At 37.4% G+C, this 14,045-nt stretch overlaps 1 protein-coding gene across 31 annotated transcripts in view; it reads right to left on the bottom strand.

Moving 5' to 3' along the window:
• The window catches only part of Eif4g3 (eukaryotic translation initiation factor 4 gamma 3), a 283,893-nt gene that overhangs the window by 27,813 nt on the left and 242,035 nt on the right, over positions 1-14,045 (bottom strand). For all 31 annotated transcript variants that reach the window (XM_078025501.1, XM_078025499.1, XM_078025498.1 and 28 more), the window contains 8 exons: positions 12,502-12,648; positions 11,852-12,088; positions 10,384-10,488; positions 8,641-8,773; positions 7,700-7,794; positions 5,377-5,470; positions 3,359-3,476; positions 903-1,123 (listed from right to left, as the gene is read on the bottom strand). In XM_078025501.1, coding sequence (XP_077881627.1) covers positions 903-1,123; positions 3,359-3,476; positions 5,377-5,470; positions 7,700-7,794; positions 8,641-8,773; positions 10,384-10,488; positions 11,852-12,088; positions 12,502-12,648 — 1,150 coding nt within the window. The remainder of the gene's footprint in view (positions 1-902; positions 1,124-3,358; positions 3,477-5,376; positions 5,471-7,699; positions 7,795-8,640; positions 8,774-10,383; positions 10,489-11,851; positions 12,089-12,501; positions 12,649-14,045) is intronic.

Below are 14,045 nucleotides of genomic sequence, written 5' to 3' on the forward strand. Positions count from 1 at the left end.
ATGTTCCCAAAGTACCTAAGAACATCAAATGTCCCCAAAGTTACATAATTAAAGCCTATTCTCAATTGGAAAAAGAAATTTCAATTTGCCTCTAAAGTCTATTTAAACAGACTGGTTAAAAGGAACAATTTAAATAGTCAAACAAATTTAAAAGCCATATTAATGGTATAAGCAACTAGTGTTATTTCATAGTTAAGATTGAGAAAATGCCAAAAAATTTCTTTAAATTATTTTTAATTACTGTCATCATCATCATCATGCTATCTAATACCTTTTGAAAACTTTTATTATTTATGAGATAAAGTTCCAAGTATTTTTATATATTACCTTTTCATTTCATCTGCAATAACCCTATAGAGTTAAGGTAGATACACTTAACCCCATTTAATAAATGAGAAAACTGAAACACAGGTTAAACACATGAAGTGACGTTTATACTATCACCTGAGCAAGTCTTTAAGCATACACATGCTAAACGCATCCAACCCACAGAAGGTGCCAGGGCAGATGATGGCAACAAAACACAATCTGACACCTTGTTGCTTAACAAAGTAAAATCTTTGACATTAGATGGCCATGTCTCTCTAACAGCAGTGCAAGGAAGGGTGCTGAAGAGACTCCTGAGGAATTCAGATTGCTTAACATACAGCAGGAGAACTCTGTCACCATAACATTTAACAGAGAAAGGGGAAATCTGATGACTTCTCAGCAAAGACATACTAGGGAATGAGAATGGTGTTACAGAATGATGGAGTGGTCCTGTCATTGTCAAGGCACAGGCACGTGTGCTGCTCTGGTATGCTGTTTCTGAACTCTGCTCAGGCACAAAGTCTCCTTTGTGGTTTTCCTCCCAAATTTAAGGCTGTATCTTTCTCTATTCTTGTCCCTAGAAAGTCTCTAACCTGACTCCCTGGTTCTGTTTCGGTCGGCCTCGGTGCTGTTTCTCTCCAGGTCCACGCCTCCTGTTAGCTGCTTCACGGTCTCCAGCATCTCCCTCCGCTGCTCTTCCTGAGACTGATTGTCTAACAGGTCTTTACTGCTGCCGCCCCTCATGAATGTGTTTGGACGAGCTGTTGCAGGTGGCAGGGGCTTATCATTCTTCTCCCTGCCCATGCTTCCACGACTTAAAAGGCAAAACAACACTTTTTAAAAGAAAGACAACCCTCTCTCCTTTATATCCAACTTATCAAATGACACTGAAGGCATGAAAAATAACATTCCACAGGTAACTAGATGCATTAAGTACAAATTATATTTCAAAGTAGAATTTTTTGAATGAATAAGTAAAAACCCAGAATGCTTTGAAGGAAATATTTATTAAGGTATTTTATTTAAGTTTTGTCCTCTAAGGGTAAAAGGGACTACTTAGAATTTTTAATTTTCCTTTTCGGTGCCAGGTATTTAACCCAGAGCCTTGAGATAACTAAACACGTACTCTACCATTGAACTATACCTCTACCTACTTAAAAATATTAAATGACAATGGCAACTCCTTATTTTGTTCTTTAAAACTGCTTTTAGAAAGAAAGACAGTGATAAAAAGCAAGAGAATAGTGAATTAAAGGGAAACAAATGTCCTAAGAACAAGAAATCACTATTTAAGAAATTATATGATAATACTTTATTTCTCCAGAAACATGGAAATTATTAAGAACCAAGTAGAGGGGACTGGGGATGTGGCTCAAGTGGTAGTGCGCTCGCCTAGCATGCGTGAGGCATGGGATTTGATTCTCAGCAACACGTAAAAATAAAATAAAGATATTGTATCTACCTAAAATTAAAAATAAATTAAAAAAAAAAGAACCAAGTAGAAGTAGGCTTTGAACAGCCATAGGCATGTATATTGCCCTAGTCTTTGAAAAAAAAAAAAACAAAAAAACAAACAAAAAAAAAAACAATGGTTCTATTTTGAGGAGTGGAGGAGGACTGGAGAGTCAACTCAGGGGTGCTTTACCACTGGACAACTTCTCAAACCTTTTACTTTTTACTCTGAGACAGGGTCTCATTAAGTTACTGAGACTGGCTTCAAACTAGTGATCCTCCTGTCTCAGCCTCTCCAGTCATTGAGATTATAGGTGGACACCACCTCCTTAGTACCGGGGCTACAAGTGTGTACCACTATACTCACTCAACTTTTTCTTTTCTTTTCTTAGACAATTCTAAACAGCTGCAACAACAGTTCACAGATCATGACAGTTCAAAAGCAGTGAAGTAAATATGAAAAAAGAGACTCGAGGTAGACAAAGATCTAACCACTATGAAAGAACATACATAAGTACTTAAAAAGAAAAGCCATCAAAAACTTATGACAGAGCAAACAGCCAACAAATGCCTCAATAGCAAATGACAATTTGAGTTCTCCTGAAAAGTTGGCAGGTGCTAAGAATACTTTGTTTCAGAAGCCTAGGGAATGAGTAAGATAGTTAGAAGGTTTACCTAATCAAACTGTAGTAATTAATTTTTCTAAAAAAGTATTGGAAGTTTAAAGAAATTTCAACTTTGAAAGTGCATGTATCAAAAATCCTCTTCTCCTATCACAATACCATAGGTCCCCAATCACGCTATAGAAACCAGCCAATAGAATAAGTGACTATGTAAACTAGCCAACAACAATAAAAAAGTAGAAAGATAGCAGAATATGCATAGAGACAAGTGAAAGCTAAAGGACAATCTCACATAATTTGAACAGTGTAACAGAAGTGTATGGGTGGGATGTCATGTCACATTATTCAACAACATTCAGGAGTAGTAGTTTCGCAAGCCCTAGACATGCCTCCAGTGCTCTTTGGGGTGTGTTTGTGTGTGTGTGTGTGTGTGTGTGAGAGGGTATTAAGGAGCAAATTCTTAGTTATCTGTCAGAAAACTTATACTCTTCTGCCCCATCACATCCCAAACCCAATACCTAATTTTGTTCCTACTTTAAAATCATAGTGTGTGGTAGCACATGCTTGTAATCCCAGCGGCTCAGGCCAGAGGATCACAAGTTAGAGGCCAGCTTCAGCAACTTCTCAGGGCCTTAAGCAACTTAGTGAGACCCTGTCTCAAAATAAAAAATAAAAAGGGCTGGGGATGTGGCTGAGTGGTTAAACACCCCTAGGTTTAATCTCCTGTATAAACAAAACAAAACAAAACTCCCATATTTTTATATATACACATATACACACACACGTATGTATATATATATATAGTGTGTATGTGTGTGTGTGTGTGTATGTGTATGTGAGAAAAGTAAAAGAAATCAACTTTAGGTATGATAGAAGATATTCATAGGGTTACCATCATAATTTACATATATATGAGACACAGACATATGGGAAGAAGGACAGCCTTGAATAAACTCGTAAAGTGGAATTCTCACCTGGTTAAAGCCCTTCGGGAATCAAACTCTAAAGATGTGTTTGACGTGGACCCTGATGGGGCTGCAGGTTGCAGAGCAGAGAATCTGTTTAAACTGGAAGCACTTGACCGTAAGGCATCTGTAGGTGTTAAGATTTTAGAAAAAGGTACAAACACGTGACTAAAATGCAAATGCTCATTAATCTGCCTTCCTGGGCTGGGCCCAAGAAGGAATTTCTTTGTTTTTTTCCATTCTTTTTTCTTTTTTTAATATATTTTTTTTTTAAAAGAGAGAGTGAGAGAGGAGAGAGAGAGAGAATTTTTTTAATATTTATTTTTTAGTTTTCGGCGGACACAACATCTTTGTTTGTACGTGGTGCTGAGGATCGAACCCGGGCCGCACGCATGCCAGGCGAGCTCGCTACTGCTTGAGCCACATGTCCAGCCCTTTTTTCCATTCTTAAGAGATGGATCTCTATGTTATCCAGATCGGTCTCAAACTCTTGTGCAAAAGGGATTCTCCTGCCTCAGTGTCCCCAGTAGCTGTGGCTACAGGTGAGAAACACTATACCTGGAATGAGAACATGAATTTCTAACAGGTTCAGGTGATGCTAATCTCCTGGTACATCTACTTTTGAGAACTAAAGCATTGGAGGAAATTTGTATGTAAATAGTGTTTAAAAACATTTGTTCATTAGAAGCATGTGCACCTTTAAAAACATGTAAATTATCCTTACAGGGCACAGGGATGCTTATGGTAAATAGCAAGAAGGAGGCAGGCAAATGTAAACCAAAATACTGCACTTAAACAAAGTGCATACAAATGCTATGATCCCATTTATGTAAAATCATGCATGTGTGTTTAAATGAATTGTAACATTTTAAAATTTTTTAAAAAGTTAAGTGAAAGTTCTTAGTAGGAAGAATATATGAGAAGGTTAAGATTTTAGCTTTTCTTTGGACTTCCTTAGATAGCAGTCATGTTTGTGATGGTTCAAACATTTTTAGTTAAAAAGGTCATGGCTGGGGCTGGGGATGTGGCTCAAGCGATAGCGCGTTTGCCTGGCATGCGTGTGGCCCCGGGTTCGATCCTCAGCACCACATACAAACAAAGATGTTGTATCCGCCAAAAATTAAAAAATAAATATTAAAAAATTCTCTCTGTCTCTCTCTCTCTTAAAAAAAAAAAAAGTCATGGCTGTTGGGGCTGGGGCTGGGGCTCAGTGGTAGAGCACTTGCCTAGCATGTATGAGGCCCTGGGTTCGATCCTGAGCACCACATGAAAGTAAATAAAAATAAAGGCATTGTGTCCATCTATAACTACCAAATTTAAAAAAAAAAAAAGCCATAGCTGACAAAAACTGATTTTTGATAGAAATTTTAAAAATATTTTAAGCTTTTCTTTATAAACCCTTTAAATTAAATGTTTCTATGAATTAACACTCTTTTTCAACATAATGAGTTTCCCTTTTAACTTGGGGCCCCAGTAATATCTGTAACTAGATTGAACTGTGAACAACAACAAAGGACCCTAACAGATTTAATTCCTAACCACTTAGCTAAACTGATAGGAGAAATAAGTTCTGATATTCTATAGCACAGTAGAAAAACTATGGTTGACAATAGTTAATTAACATTTTAAACAGCTACTAGAAGTTTTCTGAATGTTCCCCAAATAAAGAAATATACACATCTGAGCTGATAAATATGCCAATTACCCTCTTATCATTATACATAATATGTGCGTCTGAAATGCACACTATATCCCATAAATATGTATAATTACCGTTGTCTATCAAAAATAGAAGTATATGAAAAAGACATTGTGAACTAAAAAGGTTTTGCCAAAATTTAAAAATGGTTTAACCAAAGATCCTCTTCAATGAGTAAATCTTAGTTTATGCTAGAGAGGGCCACCAAAATAACATCTGGGGCATGATCAGTCTACAGATCTTTTCCTAAAATCGTTATGCAGTGACTATAGAAGAGCATCCCAAGGGAGAAGCTAGCAGGAGGCTGGAAGAAGGCCAGTGCACATACCTGTCTCGCTTGCCTTTGCTCCACCGCTGCTGCCTTTTCCCCAGCTGCCCAGCTGAGCCTTAGGTACCAGCTGAATTTTCTCATCAATTGTGGGCTGTAATATAGTGGTCACAAGTCAATTATAGGAAATATTCTAAAATAGTTTTTCTTTTTTTCTTCTTCAGTTCAGTAGAACCAATTTTAGCAACAAATTTTGTTTGGAATGCCAGTTTAAGAAACATAAACTGGAACTGTTCCCTTTAAAGTGGGATCACTGAAACCTCTAAGTCACTTCTTTGGATTCATTTCCACAGAACAAAATTTGAAGGCACTGGTCTGGGGAATGCCCTCAAGTCCTCCTATTTAAGATGGTTTATTAATTTGCAAAATGTTAGAAGCTTCTAATGGTTCCTCTTGTATAGTGCCCATTAATTTAAAAAAGATAAAAGAAAGAAAATACACAAATATTACATTATTGTGGAAAAGCAAGTTAAGAGACACAAAATTTTCACATTGGGTGAGGAATGGCGGGTGGAATGAGAGTATTCAATAAAGGGGAATAAAAGAATGGAATAATGGACAGTGAGTGCAGTGAGTTAAGGTGCCTGATATCTTTCACGTTTCACTAGCCAAGCACAACTTCAGTAGAAGTGAACAGAATTACAAAAAGATGAATGCAGTTTTTTCTAATGAAAGTATTGCTATATTTTGACAACTCCGGATGTACTGCTTTGCTATGTGACCTACTTTTATACAAATCTCTATCAATTAACAATAAATATTCTTAATGGTTTTGAACTTTTTGTAGCATACTGACACACAGTACCTACAGAACTACTATCTGAATACACAAATTTTATTAACACACAATTTTACTTATTTTTCAAAATAGGACAGTAGTGATGTGGAGGATTGATTCCAGAATTGTTCCTTATCATGTTCATGCACAAAAATGTAATATTTAAAAACAAAAATGTTGTTATTAGGTACCAGCTGAATTGATGCTAGAGCAATTTTTTAAATGTAAGGCTTTAATTAAAATTGTCTTCTGCTGGAAATGGATGGGAATCAATTTGTATTGAGAAGCGAAAGTCCTGCTCTGTGACCTAAACAACAATTATAAGAATATACTAGAATCCTAGAGAATATGATTATAGTGAATTACATGGAGACATTCTGAAGGGGAATCTTTATTCTGAAGCAAAGCTTCGACAAAACCATGAAGATACAAATGACTTAGTTCATTTGTATGTTTTATTATCCAGTTTTCTGACTCTTTTAATTTTTTGTCAGTTATCTTTTCTCATTTGGTGTTTTCACATTAGTTTTAGGTTGTGCTCAGCACTCTGCTGGCAGGCTGCCAGCCCTGAGAACCCTGGAAAACCAATTACAAGTTAGGGTCTTGAGAGACTCGCAAACCATCTGCACAAACCCCTCAGCTGTGCCGATGTCCACTTTTATCAAATTTAACATTCCCTTAAATTCTTCGCCCTACTTATAGTTATCGACTCCTACTGCTAGAAACATCTGCTAAAAGAAACTTTTTTCTTCTTTCTACCCATGATTTCTCAAGAGAGAGGAAGGGAGAATATATTAAATATTTATTATAGAATGATTTCTAATAGGCTCTCTGAGAATTCTTTTAGTCCTTGGATATGGAATTTAATATCTTTACTGGTTAAATTAAAAGAATATTAATTTTTTTAGTTGTCAACTGATCTTTTTCTTATTTATATGTGGTGCTGAGGATCAAACCCTGTGCCTCACACATGCCAGGCAAGCACTCTACCACTGAGCCACAATTCCAGCCCTCCTGGTTAAATTTTTTGGGGTTCTGGGGACTGAAGAGGCACTTGGCCACTGAGCCACATCCACAGCCCTATTTTGTATTTTATTTAGAGATATGGTCTCAATGAATTGCTTAGCGCCTGGCTTTTGCTGAGGCTGGCTTTGAACTCTTGATACTCCTGCCTCAGCCTCCCAAGTGGCTGGGATTAACCCAGGGATTTCCTCTTTAGAAAACTCAGAGGACTGAGTCTGTAGCTTGTATAACACATGTGAGGCACTGGATTCGATCCTCTACAACTAAAAAATATATATTAAAAAATAAAAAACTTAAAAAAGAAAAAACTCAGAAATAAAATGAACTAGTGCTAAAACAGGTATGTAGAATACACTGAACAATACTAACTTGTAGAAAAGTATCTGTCCCCAAACAACCATGCCACAAAATATGCAATGTGGTTTTGTTTTTGCTTTGCAATGTGGTTATTTTTTTATGAGCAAGTACTTTTGAGACTTATGGCAGAAGTGTTGTAAATTAAATTTTAAATGTCACACTCACCTTAGTAATTTTCAGGAATTTTGAGGGGTCAAGTACTCGACTATTCTTGGCCCCTTGTACCGTGTTCCACCCACCTTCATCCACTCTCTGAACACCTACAGGGAGAACAGAGTGAGCCAGTCTCTCATTATCCCAAGTCATTAGAAAGAGTGAGCAATACACACACACACACACACACACACACACACACACACACACTTTTTGTTTTAGTTGTAGATGGACACAATATCTTTATTTATTTATGTGGTACTCAGGATGAACCCAGTGCCTCACATATGCCAGGCAAGTACTCAACCACTGAGCTACAACCCCAGCCCGAGAGCAATATTTTCAACTCAGCCAGTTCAATCAAAACCAAGGAAAAAGACAAAAGAAGCTGTGCAAGTACTGGTGACAGGCCCTTTAGTGCCCACAGAATGAAAATATCAAGCAGAGTCCTCTGCTTATATTGGCTCTCCATGAACCTGACTGACTTATTAAAAAAACCAAATGACACAAATGAATACTCAGTGTGGGCAAGGCAGGGCCACATCTGGTCTTTGTAGTTAATGACTAGAATACTTTGTGAAAAGTTAGATGGAAATTACTTTTTTCTATTTCTCTCTTTCTTTTTAGTACTGGGGATTTAACCTGGGGGTGCTTAATCATTGAGCCACATTCCCAGCCTTTTTATTTTGATATAGGGCCTCACTAAATTGCTGAGGTTGGCCTTGAACTTTCGATCCTCCTGCCTCAGCCTCCTGAGTCACTGGGTTACAGGCATGCACCACTCCATATAAGCAATGACTGATATCTAGGGGAAAATGGTTCACTTAACAATTGTCACTCTCATTCTTTGGGTTATTCTCAGTGGTCTCATTTCACACTGGAATAAAGAATTCTTACATATCTACCCCTCAGATTCCCAGGTTCTTCCAAGCTCAGTGGCCTTCCACCCTTACCTGGTCTTCTCTTTTCTTTGGTCATGAGCTGTTGGACCTTCCTCTGCTCTTCTTGTTCTTCTATTTTGGCCTCTTTGTGAATCTGTTCAATAGTTTTAGGTCCTTGATCTGCTCTTCGAGATACCCAATTACACTATAAAAGTAGAAAATAAGGTTACTAGTGAGATAACTGGAAATAAAATCGAAAAATCTTTAAAATGTATGTACTGCTGGAAAAGTATAAGCTACCTATAAATCTGAAATTATGGCAGTTTCTATCTCATATATGACACTACATGGAGTCTAGAGAATAGAGCAACAGAATTAAATTCTCCTTAATCAACCCCGTCCAGCTGGGCCAAATGTATTTTACCATCATTTTCTACAATTCACAGGCAGAGAGGGACAAGGAATCAAGAAGAATAAGGATTCCTTGGTACTGACAAAATCAGGCATTTTGCTACTCAGGTCATATCATATTTCAGAGAGGCTCTAAATCAAGGATGAGTAGCAGGCTTCCTCCTTCAACACTGTGATTCTGGTACTGACACTAAGTGCATACAATCCACCCTCCGGTTTCCCCTCTGTAGGGACGAAAGCTGTCTCTGTATAATTACACTCCTCCCTTCCATTCTCAGACACAGTTCCAAAACCTAATAAAAGTGATTTGTGGGCATGGCTAGAAACTAGTTTAATAATATGCAAATTCTGATTAGCTGGGAAGGACTTTGGTGATAAGAAGGATCCTAAGGTCTCATCTGGGTTTAACAAAACATGCTAACCATCATGAGTGCTAACTGGCCTGCATGCAAGACAGAGAGATAGTGCCCATATTCATCTTCAGCTGCAGGACAGTCCCTATCAGAATTAAACTAAGACAAAGAATGAAAACAGGCCAAAATATAAATAAGAAGTTGTACTGTAGCTCTGAAACTTTCCTTAAGAGAGATGTGACTGTACTTTGCTCCTTTCCTGTCTTCCACTGAGAACAAGGACCAGGGTTATGCCTTATGTTAAGCTGGAACTGTGTGTCTTTGAACTTTGTTTATATAAGGAGAAATAAACCCCAACTCTGGTATACGAAAAGAGGAAAAAAAGCAGCAGAACAGGAAGGTCTACAGGAAAGACAGCAGAGAAGAAAACACTGACATCTCGAGTTGGCACTTTGCATAGTTATCTCATTCAATCTTTTTTTTTTTTTTTTTTTTTTTTAAAGAGAGAGTGAGAGAGGAGAGGGAGAGATAGAGAGAATTTTTTTTTTAATATTTATTTTTTAGTTCTCGGTGGACACAACATCTTTGTTAGTATGTGGTGCTGAGGATCGAACCCGGGCCGCACGCATGCCAGGCGAGCGCACTACCGCTTGAGTCACATCCCCTGCCCTCTCATTCAATCTTTATAACAAAATTTCAAGGTAGGCAGCATTCTCAGTTTTAGAGATTAAAAATGTAAGCCTCAGTGAAGTTAAATGTGTCATTGTGAAGATGAGACTTTCTGATTATTTAGCTTACAAACTGACCACAGTTTGAATTCAGAATGGTCAATTTCAAAACTGTAATGTGTTTGATAACTGGACTAAGAAGAAACATGTAATAGGCAAGAGACCTTTCGTTCTTTCATGTAACTTCCTTATGGAGGTCTGCCAGACCTTCTAAGCCCTGAAGCAAAAACATTAAGTTTTTAATGCTTATAAATAATAGGACATCCTTACTTAACTCAAAGAGACTGGAATGGCAGGCTAATTTATTTTTTTTTCTTACTTACCAGCCGTAGGTCTATCACATCTTGCAGCATGAATCGAATCCTAGATGAGGTTTTTCTTTCTTTTACAATTTTCTCCATCTGATTAAAGTACTGGTCCATACGCGGCTGCAAAAGACAAAATCACTAGTATTCCTGGATGACAAATTCACATGTTAAATGCTAATTTAAAATTGTAGATTAGCAGTTAGGAACAACAGCTTACAGTCAAAAGTAACGGTACCATTTTTAATTGAGCATGTGACCAACAAACTAAAGACTACATTTTCTAGGCTCCCAAGCAGATGACTTTGGTGATGTGATTAATTACAGGCCAAAATATAAATAAGAAGTTGTACTGTAGCTCTGAAACCTTCTTTAAGAGAGATGTGACTGTACTTTGCTCCTTTCCTGTCTTCTACTAAGAATAAGGACCAGGGTTATGCCTTAGGAATGCTAAGATGTTAAGCTGGAACTGTGTGCCTTTGAACTTTGTTATCTACGGAGAAATAATCCCCAACTCTGTATAAGTGATGGATTTGGGGGGGTGTTCTGTTATAACCATACATAATACTAGCTGACACAGAGGTTATAAAACATTTATGACATAATAAACACTATTATTTATTTTGGTAGTGGGGATTGAACCCACAGGCACTTTATCACTGAGTTATATCCCCAACCCTTTTAATTTTTTGTTTTGAGACACGATCTCACTAATGTGCTGGGATTATAGGTATGTGCCATCATGCCCAGCTCTGACATTGTTTTCGTTCAACTATTTCTAATTTCCACATTCCTTGTGGACAGCACAATGTTAGGTGTGGATTACAGTATTTTTAATGTTTTGTTATGTTCTGATTGAATAATTGTGTCAGTAATCAGACCGCAGACTTAAGCAAGTTACTGGGACTTCTTTATTTCTCCATCACCATCAGGCCTAGTCCATGGTAGCTATTCTTCTCTTACCATATGGCAGCCACTTCTGTTTGCTTTACCTAGACTATCTATTTAATCTTCCCAACAGCCCTAAGAGATAGATGTTATTATCCCCAATGAATAAAACAGATTAATTAAAGCTAGAATGATGACAGTCTCCAAAACTCCTGTTTGAACAGCTATTTTATATTCTCCTTCATTTATAACTTCTTGGAAATGAAGGGACTGAGTCTCAATGAATTAACTTTTGAAGTATACACAGTTGATTTTTGCCATACAAACAACTGAACTATAAAATGGTCATGAAGTAGAGAAAAAAGAACAAGGGACAAATACATGAATATTCTACAAACTGGATGCTCCTTACCTCTAATTTTAATGCAAATGTGGTAAAGAGCACTGTCATTTAATCAATGACAATGAGTGGAACAAAATAAGAAAAACAAATGGAGTAGATTGTTGGAGTAAAATGCAACACTTCTGTTGACAGCTTAAGTTTTTTGCAACCAACAAAGACTGCCTGCTAAAGGCTTCTGAGTTTCTGGATTTTTACCTTCGCTTTCTCAAAGTCTAGGTCTTTGCCGATAGTGGTGAGTAGGCGGCACAGGCACTCCAGGGATTCTTCATCATGGTTCTTCAGCAGTTTCACCACACAGTCATGCATGATGGCTTCGGTGAGCATTTTGAGTTTAAACAGTTCTCCAATAAATTTGATGTTACCAATAGATCTCCGTCGGGCTTTGTCCTTGGCTTCTTCTAGTTCATCATGAAGCCTCGTCTTCTCTTCTGGCTGTTGTACCAGAAAGAATAATAGCATCTTGAAGATGAACACTGTCCCACCAAGAGACATCAAGGTCTGTGGGCCTTACTCTTTCTGGGGGTGAGATGCCCTTGAAAATGATATAACTACAGACCTACTCCTCAGAAAACAGAACATCCCCAAAAGTTTGCATCCAATTCAGATTTCTAGAACTCAGTGACCTTCTCTGAAGTCCAGGCTTAGAATGAATATTAAAACTGGCTTTGAGGGTTGAGTTGTTTTAATACTTCACACTAAAAGGAATGAAGCATTCTCCTAAATATCAGTACGGCACCTCTGCAAGAAAAGAAAAGTCTATAGGCCTCTTCTCAAAGAGAAAAGGAGAAAATTCTATTTGACAATACTCAAAGCAAACAGCATTGTTTTTCTGTGAAATCACTTACAGCACTGGCAGCTTCCAGTTCTTTCTGCTTCTTCTCAAAGACATCATCGTCTGCTTTATCCTTTTCAAACTCCTTCTGGCAGCGGTTTAGTAGCAGCTTCCGGAAATTTACTGTGTTGCCAGGCTTGTCTGCCATGGGTACTTTCAGCTGTATCCAGATAGGAAAACGCAAAAGAGCAAGATTAAAGGCATAAAAAACACCTGTTTTCTTTATTGTGCAAAACAATGCTGACTGAACTACAGGTAAGCATGCTATAACCCTATACAACTTAAATTTCAGGCATTTCATGATTCAGTGTTAATATACGGATTCTCACACAAATGTAACATATCTTTTATGTCCATGCTTCCAGCTGACTTAGGATTCTTGTCATATTATTAGTTACAACCCTGCACTTATTTAGACTTCTAACTCTGAAGGGTTATAATTTTAATTCTTTAAATTACCATTGTAAGCATTTTGGTTTAAAGAAATAAAAATGACATAAGATAGGGGAGAATTTCAAGGCCAGAGGAGAGAACTTCCTAGAGATCATTAGGAAGAAGTAGAAGACAAGACATTTGGGGACTTCTAAAATATCTTTTCTCAGGAGAAATGTCCTAATAATAATTCTAGCACTCACCCTGATCATCAGTAGTATGTTAACTAGTCACTTCTTTTGTGCCAAAAGAATATACTATTTCTCCAAAATTAGCCTAACAAAGAATATTTCATTAGAAATATTCTTTTGACATATACAAAGACCCAGAGGAGAAATGGGCCATTTGGAGGTAAGATGTACCACATCCAATAATAACTGGTTTCTAGTAACCACATAGCTCATATTCTCAAGGTTACTTGTAGCTAAACACAGCGATGGTCTTATGAATATGTTAAGAATACAAAGAAAGCCAGATATAGCGGCATGACTGTAATAATGGTACTTGGGAACCTGAGACAGGAGGACCACAAGTTTGAGGCTAGCCTGGACAACTTAATAAAACCCTGTCTCAAGAAAAAAAAATGTAGCAGGGCTAGAGATATAGCTCAGTTGGTAGAGTGCATGCCTTGCATGCACAAGGCCCCATCCCAAGAATGCACCCCCCCTGCCCACCACATATATATGAATCATATTATAGCAATAATTCTGAGTATAATATTTTATTTTACATATGACTTCCCCAGCACAATTTTGAATAGCTGTTGTATAACCTGGCAAAATGGCTTTTCTAGAATCACAAAGTGGATCCCTAAATTCTAAAATGAATACTTGCTCTTTACTCCAGGTTTTAATGGGAGAAAATGGTGAAAAAGAAGAGACACTCTATTTCTATTCACAAAATAGTTAATATTTTCAAACAGAATGGACTTGGATAGCTGATTGAAGCTAAATAGTTAGAGAACTTCTTGAGAATGGAGGGCACGATGCTACGGTGTAGCTGTGCCGGACTGATGTTCCTTCCCTATTGCAAATGGAAGATTATTTAATATATCTAGTTCTAATCAACTGAGGCACCAGGTTCCTCTTTCAATAGGAAACATTAACTTAGAAAGAGGGGAACATG

The sequence above is a fragment of the Ictidomys tridecemlineatus genome, chromosome 11 (assembly GCF_052094955.1).
Source record: "Ictidomys tridecemlineatus isolate mIctTri1 chromosome 11, mIctTri1.hap1, whole genome shotgun sequence".
Taxonomy (NCBI): Eukaryota; Metazoa; Chordata; class Mammalia; order Rodentia; family Sciuridae; genus Ictidomys; species Ictidomys tridecemlineatus.